General features: G+C 33.4%; 2 protein-coding genes across 2 annotated transcripts; both read right to left on the bottom strand.

Moving 5' to 3' along the window:
- Positions 1-1,397: 1,397 nt before the first annotated feature.
- On the bottom strand, positions 1,398-18,463 carry mxra8b (matrix-remodelling associated 8b). Its single transcript, NM_001079960.3, has 10 exons — positions 18,343-18,463; positions 15,065-15,091; positions 14,671-14,973; positions 14,482-14,583; positions 12,177-12,665; positions 6,267-6,425; positions 4,667-4,697; positions 4,219-4,289; positions 2,504-2,581; positions 1,398-2,396 (listed from the first exon to the last, which is right to left on the bottom strand). The coding sequence occupies exons 1-10, from the start codon at positions 18,359-18,361 to the stop codon at positions 2,371-2,373; spliced, it is 1,305 nt and encodes a 434-aa protein (NP_001073429.3). The 5' UTR covers positions 18,362-18,463; the 3' UTR covers positions 1,398-2,370.
- A 1,619-nt stretch (positions 18,464-20,082) lies between these two features.
- Positions 20,083-24,345, bottom strand: aurkaip1 (aurora kinase A interacting protein 1). Its single transcript, NM_001105695.1, is given in 5 exon segments — positions 20,083-20,330; positions 20,439-20,905; positions 22,491-22,593; positions 22,692-22,725; positions 24,317-24,345. Coding segments are annotated over 3 exon segments (630 nt in total). The 5' UTR covers positions 22,543-22,593; positions 22,692-22,725; positions 24,317-24,345; the 3' UTR covers positions 20,083-20,219.
- Between the last annotated feature and the right edge of the window lie 2,771 nt (positions 24,346-27,116).

The following is a 27,116-nucleotide window of genomic DNA, read 5'->3' as shown; positions in this document are numbered from 1 at the left end:
GTCTGTCTCTCTGTCTGTCTGTCTGTCACCTGTTAATAAATCTGTCACTTGTTCCATCTGTTGTATAAATCTGTCTCATCCTACCTTCCATCCATCCATTTTTGTGTTGTTGTTCTGTTTATTAATCTGACTGTCTCTCTGTCTGTCTCTGTCTTATGGTCTGGAAAGGAAAATGAAAGGACATTTGAAGTTTGAAAGAAAAAAAGAATATGTCACCATAGAGATATAAATAGTCAGAAAGACAAAAACAGTTGTATAGTTTGTATTGCTTTCAAGTTCTTATTAGGCTGTGGTTTCCAAACATGTTAAAATAATTTTTTTTCAATTGTGCAAACGTAGGTATTTTTACATTCCATTTGCCTTCATTTATTAAGGACTTGTGATGGACATAGCAATTCATAATTAAGTTGTAGTATAGTAAATGATTGCACACACAACAGTAAAGTTTTAAAGCAGCAATCGTAAATAGGAAAGCTTCATTAAATATTGAAAAACATATTCAATGTTGCAACCAAAATATTTCAGTTATATTTTATGCATATTGCTACAAACTCTACATTTAAAAAGGAACATAATAGAATTAAAATAAAAGTGACAATTAAATAAAACAGAGAGAAAATAAAGAACAATAAAACAACACAAAAGTACAATGTTCTTAAGTTGTTGTGCAAGCATGAATTTTTTGGGTAATTACATATCTTAACAGCAGAGGGCAGCTCGGTACTTTCACTTCATTAGTTATTAGGTGCTAAAGGAAAAAAAAAAAAACCCTTAAAGTAATCCAGACTCGAGTCAGGGTCAATTAAAAATAAAGCATTTCCTTACACACTTACTGTACTTGAGTATGCTGAAAGAGGTCCCAGATGTCATGAATTCAAACAAACACGTTTATGCCAAGAACACTCTTCCTTTTTGCACTTTGTACACTTAAAACAGCTATTCGTCTCCAAAAGACCACTTCCCAACATTTACATAGTACATATTTGTAAGCTAGATAACCTTTTGTGCTTAATAACCACTATCCTAATGAATTATTTATTAAGCGCTTTAGTGTTTTCTGCAATGGGTACACACAAGAATTTCAATGTACATATGTAAATACTGGATTTTATGATTACATTGTGTAAATATAAACTCTATACTGTACATATAATAATACTAATCCACTAATGTTATTATATAGTTAATTATAACAGTTAAATAACAATAAATAAGCATAAGTAATATTTTTGTTTTATTTAATAATAGATTATAAATCACTGCAAAACCTTAGAAAAGTCCAGCTAGCTTTACATTATTTAATTTTGCATGCAGACAGAGGAAAAAATAGACAAATGTAGATAATGGAGCATCAATGTCTAATGTTTGAATGGAATTAATCTTAATGACACAAAATATTTCAGAATAAACTTTATTGTATTGGTCCTCTATACCAGCATGATGATCCACAGGCACTTTAAAGATAAATGTACATTCAAAAATCAAATAAAACTACTGCACAAATGCTTCATAAGCTGTGGAAATAAACAATACTGACCAAGGAAAAAGCTGATCAACAATAATGAAGATGGGGAAAGGATAATAGAACTTGCTTGTATTGGAAAAGCAAAATGTGCCATAACATTCATCTACATACTGTAACGTTAAAAAAAACTATATATATAAAAAAACAATGGACCAAAGAAGTCCTGGTCAATAAGACTCAAAATTTAGAAGAAACATAATAACAGATGCATGCACATATCAGTATCTTGTTTCTGGCACAGAATAAGATTAAATAATACAATTTCAGCTTTTTATCACTTAATTAGAGAACTTTTTTCATAATTGTGAGATAAAAAACTGAATTGTACGGACAAAAAGTCAGATTTGAATTATGAAGGTCACAAATGTGAGATTAAAAAGTCACATTTTATTTTTGTCATACAACAGAATGGCATAAATAGTACATTTGTTTGCCTTTGAGGTTCAATTGTGTACCATCTTTGACTATTTAGACCTGAAGCCACAGCTATATGTTTGCTTCCTGAGTTTTACGAGGAAATTTCCATTCAGAATCAGACACTTACAGTGGTTTCTACCACAGAGAATTTTAGAGTACCACCAAAATGCTGAACTTAGCAAACCACCTAACCACATTTGGCATATGTTATAACTTTAATTAAAAAATTACACTTATGGTACGCTGCGGTTATGATAAGAAATCTAATTCACTTTCATTTGATTTATCTAAATCGACAGAATGTGAGTATTATAAGTTCATGAAAGCAGTTATTATGATGAAAAGAAGACAGTAATTCCACTCCTGTTCTCAATGCAAAGTCTGTTCTCGCTCAGCTCGCTCTGGACCAGCCAGCAGCCCAGTATCACTCATTTCCATGACATTCTCTCCATTTCTTTATGTGGGAAAAGGTTAAAAAAGAAGGAAAGAGAGTATAAATAGATTATACTCCATCTGATCTAGTTGTCAAGTATGAGGCTTATTAAAATCACATTACTGTACCTCTGTTGAAATCAATAACTTTTGGAGAAGGATAGTTGTTTGACTCTGCCCTTTCTTTCATTATGTTGTTCTTGTAGTCTAAAGAAAAAGAGAAAGCTCAGTTATTTTAGTCAACTACAAAAACCCAAATAACAAACATTTTTTACTACATTTTAAAAATAATATGCATATATATTAAATCTAGTTTTAAAATATTTTTTAATGATCGGCCAAGTGTCTTCTTTAAAAAGAGACTAAACTGAAGGCTGTGCTTGAAAACATTCAATTTACAACAGTTTAAGATGAAAACAATTTTTCCAGGTAGAGGCTTAAATAGTGGTTAACTAGACATAATGGATTATATTAAAAACAATGAAATACTATACATTTTCATAAATAAAGCTATAAAAGCTGCCATTAGTATACTTTAAAAGGTTCACTAATTCGCAACCCAGGCTCATTACCGATATACCCCTGTATACATCTTAGGAGGTATATTTTATTGCAGTTTTTGTTTTCATGAATCCAGCAGAGGGTGCTGTGTATGCTTTTTCAAGTCTTAAATTTCTCTCATGATAGCCATTTGTGCCTGCTGTTCTCATGTAAATCTACCAGAGGTCCCCGTCAACTGATTGACTGAATGACTGACTGACCAACCAACCGATACCCCCACCCACCCCCTATCCTAAACCCAACTGACAATATTTTCAAAAGCAATCCGGAAAAAGAAAAACCCTCGCTGCCACTTTTTTTAACCACATTTTCAGATCACATTCTCGCCCTGTTATTTACCTGTTTATTTTATTTTACTCGCCTTTTGTTTTAGTTTTACCGGCTTTCTGGAACCGTTCGTCGCCAGACTCAAATTCTGTCATCACGGTTAACTCTTCGATGCATCTCCAGTCTGACATTGGACAAACTGGTAACAGCAGAAAAGTCATTTACACGGAGGTAAGCGGTCAAATGGTAGCGCAAAAAAAGCAGAAGCCATCTGCGGCATCATACTACCCCATAGCATTCGTTTTAAGGATGAAATGCAGCCATACATACCTCTGGCTACATAATTTGCGCTATACAGAAATCTATACAGGGGTACAATTTCACAATGAGCCTGTGTTGCTTTTTGTACACCTTCTGAACACTGCTAATGCTTTAGCAACATTTTGATACCTAAATTATATGTACAATATTTTTAAGTAATAAAAAAACATAATATTAAATTTCATTCATTCATTCATTCATTTTCTTGTCGGCTTTAGTCCCTTTATTAATCCGGGGTTGCCACAGCAGAATGCACCGCCAACTTTTCCAGCGCGTTTTTACGCAGCGGATGCCCTTACAGCCGCAACCCATCTCTGGGAAATAATATAAAATGTATGTAATGTAATTGAATTTTTATCACACTCTTTAAAAAGTGACTACTTAAAAAAGTGAGTAAACCTGTTGCCTTGAAACGATTAATTAAATGAATCATGAGCATATTGCAAAAAAAGTCAACTTAACAGTTTTAAGTTACAACAGGTTTACTCACTTTTTGAAGTAAAATAACTAATTGCTTTTTACAGCGCACAAGCAGGACCAGAGAGTAAAAAAAGATCCCATGTTAAAAGAGGGATGAAAAAAACTAAACTATTATTTAAAAACATGGTTTATTGAAATACCTGATCACATTTCCCTCAACTTTTACAGAGCATAGTTTAAAAAAAAAAATCATGGAAAATTGTGGTTGCTCTTACTCAGTCGCATATCTTCCTGATTGTAGGGTTGCAGTTCTGTGACATCGAGTTCAATGGACGTCATTCGACCACTGCCAAATAAAACAAAAGACTTGCTTTTTTTCCTCAAAGACATTGAATCAGATATTGTAAAACTGAACTGAGAAAACTGTGCAACTTTAAAAACGTCAGAGTAGCAAATTCATTAGACAAAAGCCTTGTAAACATATATTTAAAGTACTGCTTCTGCTATTATTTCATGTGTTAAACATACAGATCACAATCTTTCTCGAAAATACAGTCTTGTACATTTCTGCTGCTTATACATTATTGTAGACATTTTGCTGAATAAAGTGCCATCAAACTTTAACCATTCATATATTTGAGATATTAAAAAAAGCATGTCAGGGTATAATACAATTTCACATTAATAGTTATAGAGGGTTAATAGTCTGTTTTTGTTCCTTACCACTCATTCCTTCCAACATCAAGCTCATACCCTGAAACAGAGGTTATATAAAAGGTCAAAAGAAAGTTTGAAAGATTCAAGCATATAATCTCACAGGTATCAATTAAATTCAAAAGTTCAGTTGGCTAGCATGCAGTTTTACTAAAATGACACTGATTTCTTTTTCCTGTTTATCTAATCCAAACGTAGGTTGTGTCCACACCTGTAGTTTTGGTTTTCTTAGTTTGTTTAGCCCAGACAAAAACAGAATTCGATACATCAAATCCTGGTTCACTTAGTGTTCACACCAAACATTAAGACTTAAAGAAACAGTTTTTCTATAATTTCCTTACCAACAAGTTATTCTCAGTATGACTTTTTCTCCATATAAATACATTCAGAGCATCTGGCTTGTCCAGTGTAAGGTTTTTTATTAAAAACATTAAATGGCTTTTATTTTGAAGGTTACAAAATTTACCAAAAATGACATTTCCTCTTTGTTCAAACAACTTATTTAAAATGAGCTGAAATAACATGACTTTTGAGGTTTTATAGTGACAGCTTAATTGTTTTATGTTCAATTCACTTAAGTTTGTAAAAATTAATAATTTAGCTAATTTCCTTCATGTTGTCCCAACACAATTTGATTAACTTGCTTTTTTATTTTTATTTTTACAAATTTAAGTGGACTGAACACTGAACCAAACTCAAGAATTGTGTTGATTCAGCTCGTTTTATATAGTGGTAGTAGTTTGAAAAAGCATCATATTTTTATGATATGTCTTATCAAGGAGATCAATGTGCGTTTGTAACAAAAATATTTAAAAATTTTAATTATAAACTCAAATCACTGACTTCCACCAGCTGCTAAATGCGCGTTGGTAAATGAGTCAGAAAACTTGTAGAAAAAAAAGCAGTCAAAAACACATTGATCCACTTCATTAGACATGCACTAACCCCCATGCAGCACATGGGTTATTTTTAGGACAGATTTTTATGCTTTTAGAAGTCAACACCTTTATACAACATGCAAAAGCCAGGATCAAATGTAAAACTACTCTGATTGTGTTTGTCTGAAAGGAGAAAGTCCAATACACTAAGAATAGCTTGAAGGTTAGTAAATTATTGGTTCATTCTCATTCCTTAAAAGATCTGCAGCATCACCTAAAAGAAATAGTTCATAAAAGAAAAAAACAAAGAGCATTTTTTTAGTCCATTTTTCAAACAATTTACTCTAGAATTAATTTGGAAGTGATTAATTTTTGTTAGTGGCCTGTGTTTGGTGGCCACCAACACTCAAACATTTATTTATTTTTTTTGCTGCTGCTTGTTCAAACTACTTTTTTAAATTGAGTTGAAACATCATAATTCGTGACTTTTTTTGGACAACTTAATTGTTTTATGTTCAATCTACTTACATTTGTAAAAACAAATAAAATCATTTAATTGATTTGTGTTGGGACAACTTAAAACGATTTTGTTGAACCCAGTATTTTAACAGGCGATGTACAAACTGATTTTAATGAACTGCACTAAAAGAGCAATCACTATAGAGATCATTTTAATCAAACCAAACTGACCAAGTGTGAACACACCCTCAATCCCATCTTAATGATTGTACCTTTCTTTCTGCAGTGTCTCGTGGTCATGATGATGCCAATAAGCATTAACAGAAGCAGAAGGAAGACCACCAGGATGTAGCCCACTTGATGAAGTAGATGGGTTTGATTCTCAGGCAGGATTACATTGAGGACGTGAGGCGCTTCCACCATGTTTGTATCTGCACACCAAAAGGTAAAAGGAGAACCAGATGAATTAGAGCTTAGTTTTAAAAGGATTTTATGCATTTTGATTTAAGCTATGCTAAAAGGCATAATAAATGCTCTTGTTGTTTGTTTTCCTTATTTTAGCCAGGCCTGGCTGGTGAGAGCGCAGAGGGACAAAGTTTCATGTCAGAATGGCCAAAACAGGCGTAATGAGTTCCAGACCTGATGTCATGCAGCAGCAATGGAGAACAAGAAAAAACACTCAAACAAGCAGAAAGGGAAGCGATAGTGCAGGCGGAGAGAAATACCACCACTTCATGGTCAGTCTGTCTGGAGACGCTTTTACATTTATTTAGCAGCCCACAACAACAGGGAAAATTTAGATTAAATCTGCCCAAGTAAGTCAGTCACCAAACAAACTCACTTAATGCTGCTGTTTGTGTGTTTTACAGCATTGTGAATATAGCATATTGACAGAAAATTACTTCTTTACCCCACAACTAACAGATATTATGATTAGTTTATGAGTCAGCGTGTATCATTCAAATGAATAATGAGGAGTTCACCGAGTCACACACAGATCAAATTAATGTAATACTTAGTAGTTCACCCAAAAATGAATCATGAAATGTAATCATTTAGTCACCCTTTACTTGTTCCAAACTAGTTTGAGTTTCTTTGTTCTGTTAAACACAAAAGAAGATATTTTGAAGAATGTTGAAAACCAGTAATCATTGACTTCCAAAGTAGGAAAAACTAAATCAATGGTTACAGGTTTCCAGCTTTCTTTAAAGTATCTTCTTTTGTGTTTCACAGAAAAAACAAAAACAAAGATTGTTTAGCACATGTGGGTGAGTAAATGGTGAGTTTATTTTCATTTTTGGGTGAACTATCCCTGTTGATACAGTTTTAAAGTTGCTGTTTTATAGTTTTGTGAATCAGAAAACGACTTCTTTACCCCACAACAAAGTGATATTTTGATTGGTTTATGAGTCAGCGTGTATCATTCGAGTGAATAATGAGTTCACTGAGTCACACATGCTTAGACTGATCATATTAGTGTAAGTGATTCCTGACTCAAAAATGAAAATGTGTTGTCAATTTGCACACTCAGGTCATCCAAGATGTAGGTCACTTTTTTTCTTTAGCAGAAGATTAAAGGATATATTTTCAGCTAAAATCGTGGCCCTGATTTATAAATTACATGTCAATGGTTACCATTTGAGAGTCAAAAACATGCAGAGGCAAGACACAATGATTTTCAATGACTACTGATGATACATTGAGGTCTTATGAAGAGATTCAAGTGACTGTTTACAACACTGTTAAATCTGCAACCTCTGCAAATAGTTTTGAGAGCATTCATAACCAGCTTCGTCACATTATGACGTATGTGTGGTAGAGGAGGTTCACACAAGACATGATGTTGTTTCTTTACAACAAAAATCAAGATATCATGTATTATTGTTCAGTAATTTTACTCTGATTGTGTATGCTGCAAAATTACTAAACAGCATCAACTCAGCCCAAAATATCCTAAGTGTGAAAATGTGACAGTATGGTACTAATATTGACTCTCAAAATGCCGGAAATTGTTGAATTGCATTTTATGAACACACATTTTAAGCAGAGATTTTAAAATATATATATTTTCATTGTTCTATTTTTTTAATGGCCAAAGGATGTGTATATTTACAGCTAATTGTTATTTCAGGATGAGTTATCACTTTAAGTGTTGAACATTTTACACACAGAACATATCAAAATACAAAACCCGAACAAATCAGTCATTTGATTAAAAACATTCTGTCAATTTTGGACATTATTATAAAAGAACAGTATGTATTGACGACAAGCAAAGTTGGAAAGAGAGAAAGTCGACTTCTTTATGACCTATTTATGGCCTATTCACTACATGTCTGTCACAAACATTACTATTTGGACAGAGACCAAGACACACTATGGGCCAATTCAAATTGTTGTATTTCCGCTAGTCTGTAATTACACCGGCAATTTTTTAATGATTTTGTTAAGGCTACAAAATAGCTAATAAAAAAAGAGCATCATTTAATTTCAAATACTGTATATTCTAAAGTCATAAACACTTTTGCAAAATTAGACAACAAAAATTAATAAATTAGCTTGTGAATTGTGTGTAAAATTACAAAATATAGTAAATATAGACCATTTCAATGTGGTCATGTTATTGGCCCATGAACATTTTCTGCTTGTTATCAAACTATTTCATAACTGTAACAAGAGGCAATTCAATCATAACCTAATGTTAAAACAGCTATCATAACATTATTTATCAATATCTGGTTCTTTTTGGATTCTCGAAAGATATAGATATTAAACATGTAAAACAGGAAATACGTTGGGAACATTGTTTTTATTTACATCCCTCAAAATGGTCTATATCAATATTTGTATTTTTTTATAATTTAATTAATAATATTAAAAGGATATGGTAATATATAATAATAATATAAATAATTAACACAATTTTCTTTTCATATTTAAGAAATAAAAAAGTCCCATTTAGACTATACAATAAATCTGTAACATAGCTGACTGATGTTATGGCATCTTTTTCTACTTATAGTGAACCGGGACAAAATGTTTACAGACATGCGAAGATGTGAATCTAACACGGACCATTCCTGCTTTCGGCTTTCTTCTTACAACAGGCCAGATGTTCTACAGATGTGGCTTTTCATGTCAGAAGAACAGCCCATTGCCAGCACAAGATAGGGAATATTGTCTGAGCAATGATTGTAAAGTCTGCAAACCCCAGGAAAGCAAGATGTTGCTTGTGGGCCTGTAATAGTTTTTAAAAAGCGAGTCCAGTCATTGCTTAGCAGAGGAAATATGAAGCAGTCTTCCAATAAAACCTCCCCCACCTCCTTTATGACCTATTCACAGCATTTCTGCTGAAAACATTCACTCGCACAAACACTTCTTTACAAGTGTTTTGAAACACAGAGACGACAGGGACAAAGCCAAAATGACTGGAGTGAGTGAGTCAGTCTGAACAAACACTAAAGTCAATTTTAAACACTGCTCAAAACACAGAGAAAGAGTGAGAGATGGAGAGATTACTGTAAAATTCCCAATGCAATCTGGAGGAGACCAAGCAGGGGTGTTCAGCAAATGTAAACAGAGAGAAAAGGGGGGGGGGGGGGTGAATATAGTCCAGAAACATTCCTCCACAAATCCAAATATACAGCAAGGAAGGAGCAAAAGAGCTGATTAGGAAAACACAGACATTTCTGAAAGATCCTATGAAAGCCTATGAATAATTATTTCTCAAACTATGTTTCATTTAAGCGGTTAAATGTAATTTTACTTATCAAAAAGCATGTCTGATTTTAAAAAAAATCAAAAAAGCTATTTAATTGAACAACAATTTATTAAGAGATTACCAAGATTTTCATCTTTAACGGAAATTAAAGCTTAAAAAAGTGTTTAATATAGTTTACATTAAGACAAGTCTTTAACCAAAAGTATTCAACATAATTTTAAAACATATGTCATAGATTTCTGGTCATAATAATTGAAAAGAGACAATAAATGCACCCTAAAAGTTATCTAACTACTCTACGCTGTCTGAACCAATATAATAGCTTTTTGTGGGCAAACGTTTTCTTTATTCACAAAAAGCTTAAAATTTATAACATTAAAGTTCAAATCTAGTTCAAATCATGTCTAGATTTTAAAAAAGGCGTATTTGAAAGTAATATGTTCACCAATTTATATGGTATAAGTGATAGTTCACCAAGAAAACAAAGATGACCTCATCATTTATACTGCCTCATGTAGTTTATGAGTTTCTTTCTTCTGTTGAACACAAAAAAGAAGATATTTTGAAGAATCTGGTTGCTGGTATTCCCCAATACTGGCTTGAAGGGCATCCACTGCGTAAAACATATGCCGGAATAGTTGGCGGTTCATTCAGTTGTGGCGACCCCTGATAAATAAGGGACTAACCCAAAGGAGAATGAATGAATGAATGAATGAATGAATGAATGAATGAATGGTTGCTGGTAACATCTTCTACCATAGAAGATGGAAAAAATACAAGGAAGTCAATGGGTACCAGCTATCTAAATTTTTTTTACAATATCTCCGTTTGTGTTTAACAGAGGAAAGAAAATCAAATGAAGTGAAGTGTGAGTAAAAGATGATAGAATTTTTGTTTTTGGGTGAACTATCCCTTTATGATGAGAATTAGAATAGACTTGAAATATAATACGCAAGGTATATGGACAACTATTATGGTGACGTGTTAGATACTGAAAACATTGTTCAGTTTAGTGGCAAAAACTGCATGCATGTCAGTTCTTCTAAAACTAATATTAAACTCCCTCAAATGGGTTTATGTATTGTAAGTCTTTTATCTAAGAAAGGCAAAACCAATTTTTAATCAAACCAATCCAGTTGCATTTAACTTGGTATTTTTAGTTGTTAAAATCCACATGAGCTAGAAATTGCTGAGACTTATATTTCAGTATATTGATGTACTTCCACCTGAAATGGAATATCGAGTATGGGCAGGGCTTTTTTATGCATCATTTCCTCACAGAAAACTAACAGTTGTAGTTTAAAATATTGTGGCTAAAGGCGTCAAACTGACTTCAACAAGGAAGGACCGCCACATAGCATATAGTCAAACTTTACTTAAAGAACGTTTTTTTCTTAAATTACTCAGATTAATTGTTTACCTAAAGAATAACAATGTGAGTATTTAAAAAAAAAAAAAAAAAAAAAGCTTAAATGAAATATTTTTTTAAAAAGAATAACAATGTGCGCTAGCAAAACACATTGTAAATTTTGATTTCACATGGACTTTAAGTGTATCCTTTCCCATACACATAAGAAAGCCATTTAATTTTGGGAAGACATGAAGACAGTCTAGTTCACATCTAGGTTAAAATATGGTGTATCTGTAAGTGATGTTCACCAATGGATATGGTGTAAGTTCACCAAAGTAATTTAATGACCTCATCATTTATTCTCCCTCAGCTTTTTCATTATGTTAAACACAATTTGTTTAAAGAATCTGGTTGCTGGTAACCAATTACCATAGTAAGGTAAATACATGCAACTTTATCAGCATTTGAGAGTCAAAACAGACTTGAAAAATACTGTGCAAGATTTTATGGACATATGAATTAGATATTAAAAACATAGTTCACTTTAGTGGCAAATACTGCATTTCAATTCTTTAAAAACTAATAAATATTAAACTGCACAATACATGTCTATCCTCATCTACTGTAAGCAATTTATCTGTAAAACACAAAGAAAGACATTCTGAGTAAAATAAACAGATTCACTTGTCTTTGAATTGCTATTTTTGTTGTTAAATTCCCCATGAAGCAGAAATTTCTGAGACTTTTATTCCAGTATGTTTATGAACTTCCACCTGAAACTGAATATTGAGTAGGGGGCAGGGCTTTCTCTTTGTGCATCATTCCCTCATAGCAAACTAACTAACAAACTGACAGAAGGACCGCCGCTTAGCATAAGGTCAGACTTTAAATGAAGAACTTTTGTTTTAGTGGACTAATTTACAGATTAATTGTTCACCTAAACAATAATAATATGCGCTGCCAAAATACATTGTAAATTTGATTCCACATGGACTTTAAATGTATCTTTTACCTTCCAGACAAGAAAGTAAGTCATTTAGGTTTGGAAAGACTAGTTACTAAATGACAGGGTTTGCTCTTTAAAAAATATAATAAAAAATATTTCCTCACTTGGATCATCAGCAGGAAGGACAGTACGAGCAGGGTTTTTCTGTGCTTCAGTGGAGGAGCGCACTGGAGGCAAAGCCTGGACAGAAGGGCCGAGGATCAACCTGTAGATCCGTCTTTCATGCAGGCCACAGTAATGATGGTGAAGATGGCAGGAAAACAGGCCTTTATCAGCTGGCTGAATGTTATGAAGGCTCAGTGAGAAATCCCCAAGAGAAAAGGCATCGGCTGAGATGTTCATCTTTTTTTGAAGGTAGAGCGGCCCGTACTGCCGCTTCTCTCCAGAGGCGTACATGTCAATGAGGCGTTCCGCTCGGTCACGGGTCACTCCAGGTGCCTGCCAGTCCCAGTGGACCACCTGCTGCTGGCCCTCATCCCTCTGACTATCCGTCCACAACTGCCTGCGGATCACACAGGGAAGAACCACACTCTTCCCCACCAGAACCACAAACACTGCTTTCTCGCCATCCCAGACGCGCTTTTCCTTTCGAGCTGCAGAGATTGAGGTGGCATATTAAAATTTTAATACTTAATTGGTAATCAATACTTGACAATAATTTAATAATATTAATCAATGATCAATACACTTTTACAAGACAGTCAAAACTAAAACCTTATCAGACAAATTTCATATTTTTAAACATTTGTAACATATAAAAATCATATTTTTTATAATTTTTCAAGCAGTATGTATTTCCTTGTTTCCACATTAAAAGAGATGTAGAAGTAAGGTTGATAAATTTAAAGTAATTGATAAAAATACAAACAATATAAAAAAGTAACCGGCCACATTATTAGGTACATCTTACTAGGACCCACTTTTGCCTTCAGAACTGCCTTAATCCTCCGTGGCATAGATTCAACAAGGTACTGGAAATATTCCTCAGAGATTTTAGTCCATATTGAAATGATAACATCACGTAGTTGCTGCAGATTTGTCGGCTGCACATCCATGATACAAATCTTCCGTTCAGCCACATCCCAAAATTGATTTGTGATCTGGAGACCGTGGAGGCCATTAGAGTACAGTGAACTCATTGTCATGTTCAAGAAACTAGCCTGAGATGATTTGTGCTTTATGACAAGGCATTGACATGATGCTCAATTGGTACTAATGGGCCCTAAGTGTGTCAAGAAAATATCCCCCACACCATTACACCACCACCAGCCTGAACGGTTGATACAAGAAAGGATGGATCCATGCTTTTATGCCAAATTCTGACCTACCATCCAAATGTCGCAGCAGAAATTTAGACTCATTAGACCAGGTAACATTTTTTCATTCTTCTATTGTCCAATTTTGATGAACCTTTGTGAATTGTAGCCTCAGTTTCCTGTTCTTAGATGACAGGAGTGGCACCCAGTGTGGTCTTTTGCTGCTGTAACCTGTCCACCTCAAGGACGTGTTGTGCATTTAGAATTACTGTTGCCTTTTTGTCAGCTGGAACCAGTCTGGCCATTCTCCTCTGACCTCTGGCATCAACAAAGCATTTGCGCCCACAGAACTGCCGCTCACTGGATATTTTCTCTTTTTTGGACCATTCTTTGTAAACCCTAGAGATGGTTGTGCGTTGAAATCCCAGTAGATCAGCAGTTTCTGAAATACTCAGACCAGCCCGTTTGGCACCAACAACCATCCCATATTAAAATTCACTTAAATCCCCTTTCTTCCCCATTCTGAAGCTTAGTTTAAACTGCAGCAGATCGTCTTGACCATGTGTACATGACTAAACAGATTGAGTTGGTGACATTTGATTGACTGATTAGAAATTTGCATTAACAAGCAGTTGGACAGGTGTACCTAATTAAGTGGCCAGTGAGTGTATGTGATATAACAGTAAAAATGTGAGATTAAGTCATAATTATGAAGTAAAGGTATTATTTTGAGATAAAAAATTCATATTGTTATATAAGGAGCTGTAAATGAGACATTGAAGGTCATTTTGTGACAGAAATTATTTTGTTCGTTTAAAAGATCTGTTATATAATTCTGATATAAAAATAAAAAATAAAATTAAATATAATGAAAAAGACAAAAATCTGGTAGTCACAACTGTTGAAAATGCATAATTGTGAGTTAAATGGCATAATGAATAATTTTCTGAGATACAAAAATCTTAATTGTGAGAAACAAGACATCAACAAACAGTCCTAAATAGAAAAGTCCTAAAAGCATGACTTAACATCTCAATTATGATAGGTATGATAAACATCACTTTATTTACAATTTTTGTACTTTAATGCAGAAACAGGCTGATTTTCTTGAGCTTTCGCTTCAATGTATAGATGCCTGGCTTATTTCTCTTACGTGATTTGGTGACGTTGAGCTGCATTTGAACGGACTGGTGGACTTTGCAATAGTGGTGATGCAGGTTGCAGGTATAGATGCCTTTATCATTCATGTCCACATCTGCACAAATACAAAAGAAGCATCATGTATTACAAGTAAAATAATCAAAACAATGGCGAAGACATGGTCTAAAAAGCATGAACCTACTATTAATAACTAGTGAGAAGTTTCCATCACTGAAGGCGTCTTTTGCAATAGTGACTCTGCCTTTGTTGTAGTCATTGTATAAGCGCTCTGTTCCCCCTGAAAACATGTCTAAAATTCGCTCCACGGTGTAATCGGGTTGGTTCCGGATCAGGTCCCAATGCACAACTCGCTGACGGTCACGCAGACGATCCTGCCTCCAAACCATCCTCTGGTTATGACACGGCAGAACCACATCCGACCCTACTGGAACTGTAATGTTCCTCGCCTCAACAACCACACTCGGTATGCTGTTTTGTGTCCAGACTGGAAGACATAAACATGAATATTCATTTGGGTTAATGCAGTATCAACAACACTGGAGAACTTCTATCAAACCATTTTGTTGTTCACTCACCACATGGTAAGATCAATGCACTGCAGGCTGAAATGAGAACAAGAACACAAGCATTATAGAATTACTGTAATACATATATATATAGGGTGAGTAAATGGTGAGTAAATTTTCATTTTTATGTGAACTGCCCCTTTAAATCACTGTTAGCATGTATTACATTCATACTGGGAATACAGACATACTAAAACAGTTTAAAGTGCAGAAGACTTATTACTAAATGTTTTATTTGCTGCTATGCCAAGACAAAGAAATTGAGCTGAAAAAAGCAACACAGAGGATCCATTCATTCACTCTCGGCAGCCTGTATGTAAACCAGAAGACAATTACCAACTTTCTGAATACTTTCTCTGCATAATCAACACTAAAGATAATGTTTTAACATAATGTTTTCGAAGAATAGAAAAGAAAACTATTTGGGGTAAAATAATATTTGGTTAAAGGTTGGTAATTGTGAATTTTTATTGTAGTTGCATGAAAAATTGTAAACCATTTGTCAGAATTATAAGACACAATTCTGAGTCCTTTTCTCAGAACTGCAAGTCTGTAGATGTTATAAACACTGTTAACACTTTTCTGTAGAATCTACAGTAACGTACTAGCAGCAGTTCGCCAGTAACTTACTATAAATCAGATCCAGCAAAAATTAGGGGTGTGAACCTATACTGGTCTCACGGTTCGATTCGGTTACGATTATCATGCCATCGATTCGGTTCCATTCGATATCTCGGTACATCACAGTGCATTGACGGTGCTTTCTATATCTAATTACATATTTCTTCACAACACAATATTTTTTTTATTAAAATCTATAAATATATTGATATTAAAATATGACTTGTTAATACAATATTGTTCTTTAATACAAGCAGTGAGATATACCTTTAGTTTTACCTGCTCAAAGAAAACACTCTTTCTGAATGAATGTATCAAACAAAACTCCAATACATGTACAGAAGGCAACATGAGCTTTTATAGCAAATAAACTAATGTAAATATTATCTCGCTTGCTTTTTGAGTGCTGTCTTACAGCCATATGATTCGTCATTGTCTTCACCCGCTCAACAGAAAGGGCTGCGCTTGGCTTTAGAAATGAAATCGCTGTTCACCGATGGTCATGGTTACAGTCTATTTGCATAATACGCGGTTATCACAGGTAATCCGTAATAGAAATAGTGGAGAAAACTTGCACCTCATACAAGCTCGTGTATGGATCCACAAGTATCACTTTAACAGCCAAGAGTAGAGGAAAAGTTACCTCACAAACAGGCCAGCGCAGTGGGTCAAATGTCCAAAGTGTGTATGAGAGAAAGAATCAGAGATGGATTTTTACAGCATCTCTCTCTACAGTAAAATAGCGGCTTGTGTGTTGTGCCTTCTTCAGTGTCAATGAAAGACTTTCCAGCAAACTTACAAGCAGTTGAATTGTGCATAATTATCTTCCTTTTTAGTAGGAGCGTTTTATTTACTCACCCTCGCCTCCTTCACCATATTATTCTACTGCGACATCGCGCAAAGGAGATAAATGATTTCAGTTGGTGATAACCGGTTATGATCTTTTACTGAATCGATATTGAGTTGTCTCCATCTGCATCGCAGTGCACCGAAGAAACAATTAATTTTGACAGCCTTAGCAAAAATACTGTATCAACATTTACTTCACCATTTATCTTCCTGTTTATGTATTTACAGTAATGTGTGAATATATTTACTGTAAATTTCACAAAACATTCATTCATTCATTTTCTTGTTGGCTTAGTCCTTTTATTAATTTGAGGTCACCACAGCCCAATGAACCGCCAACTTATCCAGCAAGTTTTTACGCAGCGGATGCCCTTCCAGCCGCAACCCATCTCTGGGAAACACCCACAAACACTCATTCACACACACTCACGGACAATTTAGCCTACCCAATTCACCTGTGCCGCATGTCTTTGGACTGTGGGGAAAACCGGAGCACCCAGAGGAAACCCACACAAATGCAGGGAAAACATGCAAACTCCACATAAAAACGCCAACTGAGACGAGGATCGAACCAGCGACCTTCTTGCTGTGAGGCAACAGCACTACCTACAGCGCCACTGCTTCACCATAATTTTCACAATGCAAATTTAAAATACAGTAACATACTGCATAACTGCGTTTAAACGCTTTTCTTCAACTTTATATTCATCAAAGGATCTTGTATTAAACAAATATTACACGGTTAACAATTTCCTGTAGAGTTTAGAGTAACTTACTGGCAGCAGTTTGCCAGTATCTTACTGTAAATCACTTACAGCAAAAATACTGTATTTGCATGTACATCATATATCTTGTTATATATTTATTTACAGAATATTATCTTTACTGTAAGATATGTACTAAAATATACAGAACTTTTCACAATGAAAATACAGTAACATACAGTTCATATTACAGTTAAATACTGTCATTTACAAAAATCGTTAACAGTGAAGTTATGAGCGTGAGTTATTCATATTGTGATAATAATAAAAAAAAATTACAATGTAATTTCTAAATTGAGGAATTTCTAAATGAGGAATTGCAGAACTGCACAAAGACAAAATCACAACATGAACTGAGGGAAATCATATAAACTACCATTCTGAGAATTTATGTTTCTGAGAAATTATATATTGTTTTCACAACCTTGCAATTGTGTTTTTTTTATATGCCTGGATTGCAAAAAGTCAGAAATGTGAGATAAAATGTTGTAATCGCTATTTGCAGTTTTACAGTCTGCAAATTTTTAGATGTGTAAAGAATTCAAGGGGGATTTGCGATTTGCCAAATCATTTTTAACACAATTCGTTAGAACACTGATGTGTTGCCCTTTATAAAATTGCAACACTGCAAAATGCTAAAAAAAAAATGCTATCAAAGTAAGCTTAATATAAATAAACTAAATTGCTGATGAAATTGCAATGGCTAAACATCATTGCTGATGCTGCAGAATTGTCTTTTAAGGTATAGTTAGTCTTTCATGGCTATGACCGACCAGTTAACGTAATTTAGCACAACATAACAACAAACATATGTCGATAAAACTGGACAAGCACAGAGAGAGAGAGAGAGAGAGAGAGAGAGAGAGATGAAAAGGTTGAAAACTGAACCGTTTCGTCAAATATGCAGACATATTTTAACTTTTTCCCACACAAAACAATGCGAAGAATTGGTAGTCATGCATAATAGTAACTACAACAGAGTAAAATAACATTGAAAATAAATTAAACAAAAAGAATTTATAAGAATTGTGGTTTGAAAAGTTGACTACTTACTGTACAGCACAATAAACATGTCTGAAGTGTGGTTGAAGATGGTGGTTAGTTCTGCTGCGCGGTGAAACGGTGTTCTTCAAAGGATTGTTTCCTCACCTCTCAAGTTCGTCGACCAGCGACTGAAAACAAAAAATCTTTGCCGTCTGCTTGTCTGGACCACTGACATGCTCCTCCTCCAGAATGAGACATGATGAAATACTAAACTGATATTCACTGCAAAAGTTTCTTCACTTACTCCAAGTATTAACAATTTTATCAAGACCTGCATTTAGAATAATGTACAGGCATTTAATATAAACATCAAAATAAATAAATAAAACTATATTTATACATACAATAAATATTTAAATATTTTAATTAGCAATGTTTACAGTACAAATATTTGAATATTTGGAGAAAAAAACATTACAGAAAGACGTCAATGAAAGGCTGCATTTATTTAATCCAGAATACAAGAAAAATGTGCATTTATTTCAATGTAATCACTCATTAACACGTGAAAATTTTAAAATGAAATTCATTTTTTGTGATCAGAGCTAAATAGCATCAAGTATTATTAGTCCAGTCTTATTATCGATCAAATATGCTGACTTAATGCTGTTCTATATTCAATTATTGATGCACTTTATCAATGTTGAAAATAATTACTGCTTCCCGTTTTTGTAAAAACCATGATACATAATGCGATAAAAAAAGGTTCATCATCATATATTTAAAATAAAATATTTATAAAAATATATTTTAAATAAAAAATAAATGTTTTATTGCGACATTTGATAACTTTAATGTGTCCTTGTATTAACGTTTTTAAGAGAAAACAAAAATGATAATGTAACAGCAGAATTCAGTGTTCAATCATATTTAATTACATTAACAGAACATTTTTTTAAACTTGAAATAAAGCAAATATGCAGACTTAGCTGAATAGAGAATGAAAACAAAAACTAAAGCTTTTGTTGAACTATGGGAAGCATTATCCATTATCATCAGGAATGCTGTTACTTAGGTTTGTTTTGAGAAGCTTCTTAAAACACATCTTTTTAGCAAAGCATTTGTGATCATCACTATCACTTTCATGCAATTTGTAACATTTTGCTTATTTGTCGTACTTCATTGTGGTGTGACTTCTGGCTTCTTGCATAAAATCCCAGTAAGCTAGTAGTTCTCAGCATTTTTTATTTGTTATTGTATATTTTGTAACACTTCGGAGTTTAAAAAAGCCTCATAAATAAAATGTGTTAATATTATTATTATAATTAACACAAATACAGCAGTATGATTGGAGGTGATTTGCTACACCCTAGTGGTGAGAAGAATAACAGCTAAAAAAGATTGTTTCAAATGAATGTATGCTCTTACAGGGTTTCAAGTCAAATTTAAGACATTTTAAAGATCATTATGAATAAAATTTAAGACTTACACAAGGTTAAATGCTAAGATTATTTTTAATGGCCCAGTTAAATTGTCTAAACCATTCAAAACAAATGTTATGGTGAGGAAGTGACATTAATAAATAATCTTTTGGTATTTTATTGAGATGGAATGTTAGTGATTGGAAAGGTGTTACATGGACACAGAAAAATTAAGACCCGTTTAAAATGATTTAAGACATATAAAACAATATTTTTGCGAATTTAAGATATTTTTAAGGACTAAAATTTAGTTTTAAATTTAAGACATTAAGATTTTTTTTAAAAACCCTTCAGATACCCTGTCTTTAAACAATACACAACACATACATAAGTGGTAAGGTGTTTTATTACAGTAACAATCACTGTATGCTCATTCAAATGATTGTATAGGACTGAAACAGTAAGTAGTCCACTAAATTGTATTATGAAAAGACAAGTCAAAAATATTAAAGTTACAGATTCATCTCATTTAGACCGACCCACTCTGACATAGATTTTGGGCACTGTGCATCCCTCTGGGGCTTTCTTCAGTCCAGCTCGTCTAAGAATTCTCTCAAGATCTTTCTCAAATCTTTCCTGTAAAAAAATAAGATAGCATACATTTATTTACAGCACTTATTTATTAATATACTTTTTTAGGAGGGCTTTGATTAAGCATAAAACAACATATTAAGGTTGTATTGCCTGTTTATTCTTCCTCCTGGCGTCCCTCACTCTCTTCCTCAGAAACTTGGTCCGTTTTTGCAGCTTCTTGTATTTGTGCCTGTTCATCTTCCTCCGTCGGATATCCAAAACGTTCTTGCAATTCAGTGGTGTTACATGTTCTCCATCCTCTAGTAATGGTACAGAACTTGAGGGCAGAACCATGGATTTTCCTACAATCTCCCCTTCGTCCAGAGGTGGTGAAACCTCCAGCAGTGGAGGTAGAGAGTAGCGCAGGGAAAGCCAGCTTTCTAAGGGTGAAACTGATAGTTTGCGGGGCACAAGTACCTCCTCTAACTCAGGTTCAAGAGGAGTCCATAGTTTGGGTGGAAGTGTGTTGTCAGCAGCAGAAGTGAAGCACCTGTTTGTATGGTGAAGTGCTCTAAAAGGGGTGAAATGACAGTGTTGCACAGCACTGGTTAATACCTGGCTCTGTGTCTGCAATGGGCCTGGAAGAGACAAAAAAGGCACATTGTACAAGACCAATTCCAGCGTTATGGATGTGACATTTATGAGGAAAAGGCTTCATTATGGATGTGACAGAAGAAATTGTGTGACTTTGGTAAATCAAATATAATTGTTTGAAAACACTGACAGAGATATTTTGAGTACGTTACTGTACTATACAAGCCTACAAATAAATTAGAAAGGGTTTCACTATTTTGATGAAAATTGTGTATTTTTCAGGGCAAGGTTGACAGTTCCATAGAATTAATCAACATCATTATTAGATCAACATCTCTGGCATTACAGAAATTATTAAGGAAATGTCTAATAAGATAGATAAAAATTGAGAAAGTAGTTTTTAGGAATTTTTTGAAGCCATTAAAAACAAGAAATCATAATATACTGGTAAATAAATTAGAAAGGTATGGTATTCGAGGAGTTTGTTGACACTGGCAACCATTAATCTTTATACCTGAATGTAAATTGTGGCATACCACAAGGTTCAGTTTTGGGTCCAATTCTGTTTATAATTTACCTTAATATAAACAAAGTTTATTTTATTTGAAGATAATACAAGTATATTTTGCTTTGGGGATAATGTACCAAAACTTGTGGAGTTGATTAAAACAGAAGTTAATAAATTGAAATTGTGGTTTGACGTAAACAAATTGTCATTAAATACAAGTAAAACAAAAAATATGTTAATTGGGAAATTAAAAATGTAGTCATAATATCGATTTAAAAATTGATAACAAAGTTATCTTAAAGTTTCTTGGTGTTGTATTGGATTATAAAATTAGTTGGAAACAGCAAATAAATAATGTGATATCTAAATTAGTCACAACTGCAGCAATAGTGTATAAAGAAAGATTTATCCTGGACAGTAAATCAATGTATGTATTATATAACACACTTATGTTGCCATATACGAGTTACTGTGTTAAAATCTGGGGGAATAAATTGAAGTCTAACTTACAACCCTTATATACAATACAGAAGAAAGTAATTAGAATTATAAAAAAATGTGGACAATTTGGAGCATACAAATCCTTTATTTTTTAAATTGAAGATACTTGAGTTAAATTATTGGGTTAAATGCAAAAACAGCACATTTTATGTTTTATGAATAGACTACTTCCAAAAAAATGGTATGCATTTCGGAAGAAAGACAAGGAGGATATAGCCTGAAAAAAAACTAAATCTTATGAGGTTGAAAACAAGGACAACTTTTAAAAATTTGTGTATGTCTATATGTGGTGTGAAATTATGGAACAGATTCTCAAACAATGTCAGGATATTAATTAATTTAAAAAGCTGTATGAATATATATATATATATAATTTGTCAAAAATGCCAAAAGGATAAAATATGTGTCATGTTAAGCTCGAATGTGTCATGTAAAAACAAGAGACAAGTAAAAGAAGAAATAAGTTATTGACTAATTGAACTAATTGATGAATGATGTGTGTGGAAAATAATAAGCTTTATCCTGCTCTATTTTGACCATGTTGAAATGTATTTTGTTGAACTGTTTTGTGTATAATTTTTGATTGAAATAAATAAATCAAATCAATGCTATGAGCTTACTGGACACTTTGGAAAGCAGGTTCAGTCGTGAAACCACTCTCGGAAGAAACATGGTTGACAGTCCTTTAGCCGTTGATAACCATCAAGAAAATATCATCATGTGCTAAAACATACACAACATGAACTGTTGTTTAGCTCAAACATGGCATTTCCTTAAAAGTTTCACAGAGAAAAATGTTAATTATTTCATGTTTTACTCACCCTTTACTTGCTCCAAACCCGTTTTGACTTTCTTCTGTTGAACACAAAAGAATATAACAAGAATAAAAGAAAGCTGGAAACCTGCAATCATTGACTTTCACAGCATAATTTAATTTGCATGTTAGAGTGAACTCTCTCTTTAATGAATACAAGACATCCATGAACCAGTGAATAACCAATTTTACATGTATTTAACAATATGAAAGTAACTTGTAAATATTTTACAAAGCATACACTGAATTATTTGTGGCAGCTCCCATAATATCAAAAATAACCACCATAAATTGATTCTCCAAAGGGATTTGACTTTATTGAATAAACATGGGCTGCATTCAAAAGCTCTAAAATGCAGTAATCCAAGGTAGGAAGGTATCTGAATACAAATACTGCTCGACTTTTGTGTATTTCATTTTGTCTTAAAGTGCTGTCTCCATGTGTCTTAAAGTGCTGCTAGCATGTCTTTTTGTCTAAAAATCAAATATTTGTTTCTGACCAAAATTTTTCACTTTTGATGACATTTTTTAAGTAACATTCGTATTGCTGGAATAAGCAAATACTCCCAAAAGGTTATGACCAAAGCTCTATTTATTTTGTTGTACATGATTAAATCATTATGCACAATAAATCGTTTCAGCATTGATATCGAAATGTGCCCGTCTGCAGTAGACGCATCGCAGGATCTACAATGTCAAATTGGGATTTTCCACAGTTGAAAACATATGATTTGTGGATTCACTGCAAAATTTTACTAAAGTTAACAAACATGTTTATCATTTGCATTTGTTTTTAAGGTCTGTGAGCACTTTAAGCCAGTTTAAAACATTCAGGCAAGAAATTATAATGCTTTTAACTTAAAGAAGGAATTATTGCATTCATCCAATGTTCACTATGCACTGATATTTTACATTTGTTTATTGTTATGTTGCCTGCTAGACTCCCAGAAAAACATAAAATTATGTGCATTTTATTTGCATCTTTGTTCCACTGTATTTATCAATGCTAGTGATTTGGTTAAATTTATATTATGCAGATGCACTAAACTACAAATTCATCATCGTAGAAAACGTAAAAATCGTGCTGGATAAGTTGGCAGTTCACTCCACTGTGGCGACCCCGGATTAATAAAGGGACTGAGCCAAAAAAAAATTAATTAATTAATTTCTAATCAAGCAAATTTCTCTCTAATTAGACAGACATGAGGTCAGAAAGACAGGCAGACTATTCATTTGTAGATATGAATTACTAGTAACACAAAGAAATTAACATTTACACATTAAAATGAAAAGCACAAGCCCAAAGAATGAATCAGCCAAAGCAGCATAATTGACTTTTAACATTAGCCTCAAGACACAATATTACCAAAACTAATTCAATCACTTAATGTAAGCATACTGACATCAACATCACAGAATATTCTGCATCATACAACACTAAATGTCTTTCACTCAAACCAGCATTAGCTGCAAGCTTTCGTAACGTTAGCTTCACATGATAACCGTTAGCATTGCTTGAAAATCACATGTATGTGAGCAAAAAAAACTAATAAATTAACAGATATTAAATCATATAAGAATAATTCACCAATTCTGGTGACTGTCTTCAAATAAATCGATCAGAATACATACCTCGCCGGTCCAAAATTGTTCAATGTGACTCAATCTACTTCCGGTCCATTGAATGTGTAGGTTCCCCTTCCAACAGATTTAACCTTGAAAGGTTCCGAGCGCCAGATCTTTATACAGTCAAATGGCTTTTGCTCAGCAAATTGTGCGCCTAAATCTAAAAAGGCTTTAGATTTGACTCGCGTCTGTTTATGAGTCGTCAGTTTGTTTAAAATCAACAAAACGTACATGTCATCACATAGAAATACGTAGGACCAAAGAACATATATTCTAAGCTCTTTGGTAGAACAAATGATTATTGCTCAAATATAAAAATATCGGAATATCCATAGTAAATTTACAAACAGAAATGTTTTATAAAACGACCGGGTAAAAACATATCTACATTTCTTTTTTTCCACGTCAATTTTGCAAGTTTCTCCTAAAGGTGGCGCTGTTTCTTAATTTGTTTACTTTATTTATTATTTCGTTCTGTAATGTTATGCAAGTTTGCAAATTTATGAATTGATTAAAACTGCTGTTAAACTGATACCATGTTAATTATCTCTGTTATAAGTGACACATTTAAGCTATATTAACTCATGACAAATCTACACAATGAATATACATCTGTATTAGTTCAAATAATTGTAAAATAAATTAATTAAATCATTATCAGTAAGCATAACAAACAATGTCTATTATGATATTGCTGTATGTCCAAGAACTTCAATCAACAGTTAATCAGTTTGTCACTTAATCAATGTTTCTTGGGGGGAGGGGTAATATTATATACAGTCAAAGTCAGAATTATTAGCCCTGCTGAATTATTAGCCCCTCTGTCTGTTTCCCCCCCCCCCCAATTTCTGCTTAACAGAGAGCAGATTTTTTTCAACACATTTCTAAACCTAATTGTTTTAATAACTCATTTCTTATAACTGATTTATTTTATCTTTGCCATAATGACAGTAAATAATATTTGACTGGATATTTTTCAAGACACTTTTATACAGCTTAAAGGGACATTTAAAGGCTCAACTAGGTTATTGGGTTAACTAGGCAGGTTAGGGTAATTAGGCAAGTTATTGTATAATGATGGTTTGTTCTACACTATCTAGACTATAAAAAAGCTTAAAGGTGCCAATAATTTTGACCTTAAAATGTTTTTTAAAAAATTAGAAACTTATTTTATTCTAGCCGAAATAAAAACAAATAAGACTTTCTCCAGAAAAAAAAAAACATTATCAGACATTATGTGAAAATGTCCTTTCCTCTGTTAAACATCATTTTTAAAACATTTAAAAAAACAAAAAAAAACAAAGGAGGGCTAATAACTCAACTGTGTAATACAATCATACAGCTCTGTTGATAACTTCTCATCACCATTGCATACTTCCTGCTTATGCAATAAATATGTTTTGTTGCCTGTCCTGCATTTTTTGCTGATCCAAACACCGAACATGAAGGTTATGAACCACCTGAACTCACTGCCAGAATGAAAGATCCATATATTGGAGCGAGGTTATTTGATATGTCCCTGCTGAGATAAACAGCTAATAGCAATAAATAGCTAATATTAGATCCACGCTGTCTCGTCTGTGAATTTTCAAAGTTAGCATTCATCTGTGACAGAGATACATTACTTGCCAAGTCATGTTATGTAAGCTTTTGACAAGACGGACTGTCATTAAAATTCATGTGGCCAAAAAAGCATGTGACCAGCAACACCCCCAAGACTGTCATCACTGTGTAAAATTATTATATTTTTATAATACATATTCAATTGTGTAAATTTAATGGCATAGTAACACAAAAAGATGGATTGTGTTTTGTTTCAGCAGTGGTGACAGATTTGCTATCTATAAAAGGTAAATAAACCTGTTATACTGGATGACTACCATAAATATTTTTTCCTGATCCTTAACAGGAAAACAAAAAAGAATTCTGTTATTTTTCTAGAAAAGTTTATCATTAACCAGTGAATATCTTAAGTGCAGTAAACACAGTCTTTAGGCTTTTTTTTTGCTAGCCAGCATAATTAACAGTGTCAACAAACCTCAACGACCCACTTATCAGTGCACATTTAGGTGTGTTGTTTGAATTTTCCAACAGCTCACTCCCATCACACACCCCGTCTTCTCATAGGCTGCTCAGCTTGTTGTGTCCAATGATTTTACGAGTCTGAGACCTGAACATGGTGTCACATTCATTCCATAACAACAAATACACTGCAGGAGTCTCCAAACTATTTAGACAAACTGCTTTAAGGTGCCACATTTGTATTTTATATTGCATCTTGCATCATATACTTATGCTGTTTTCCATATTTTAGTAGCTAATCAAAAAGCAGAGCATTGTTTTAATAAACAGCTATGTACTACTACCTATATTAGCTGCATTCAGTTGTTAATTTACTAAATGCAATTCACTGATGTTACAAATAACTTATTTTATTGATTTAAAATCAAAACAAATTTAAAAACATACATAATTAATTGGTCAATTTAGCCACTCATAAAGTTTTATGTAGGACTAATTACATTTAAAAATCACATTTAAAAACATATATGATTAATTACATTTTGCAATTTATTCATTCATTCATTTTCTTTTCAGCTTAGTCCCTTTATTAATCCGGGGTCACCACAGCGGAATGAACCAACAACTTATCCAGCAAATGTTTTAGGCAGCAGATGCCATTCTAGCTGCAACCCATCTCTGGGAAACATCCACACACACTTATTCACACTCAAACACTACGGACAATTTAGCCTACCCAATTCTCCTGTACCGCATGTCTTTGGACTGTGGGGAAAACCGGAGC

Source organism: Danio rerio, chromosome 23 (assembly GCF_049306965.1).
Source record: "Danio rerio strain Tuebingen ecotype United States chromosome 23, GRCz12tu, whole genome shotgun sequence".
Lineage (NCBI taxonomy): Eukaryota > Metazoa > Chordata > Actinopteri > Cypriniformes > Danionidae > Danio > Danio rerio.
Note: the sequence above shows the minus strand (reverse complement) of the source record. Positions and strands in the feature narration are given on the sequence as shown.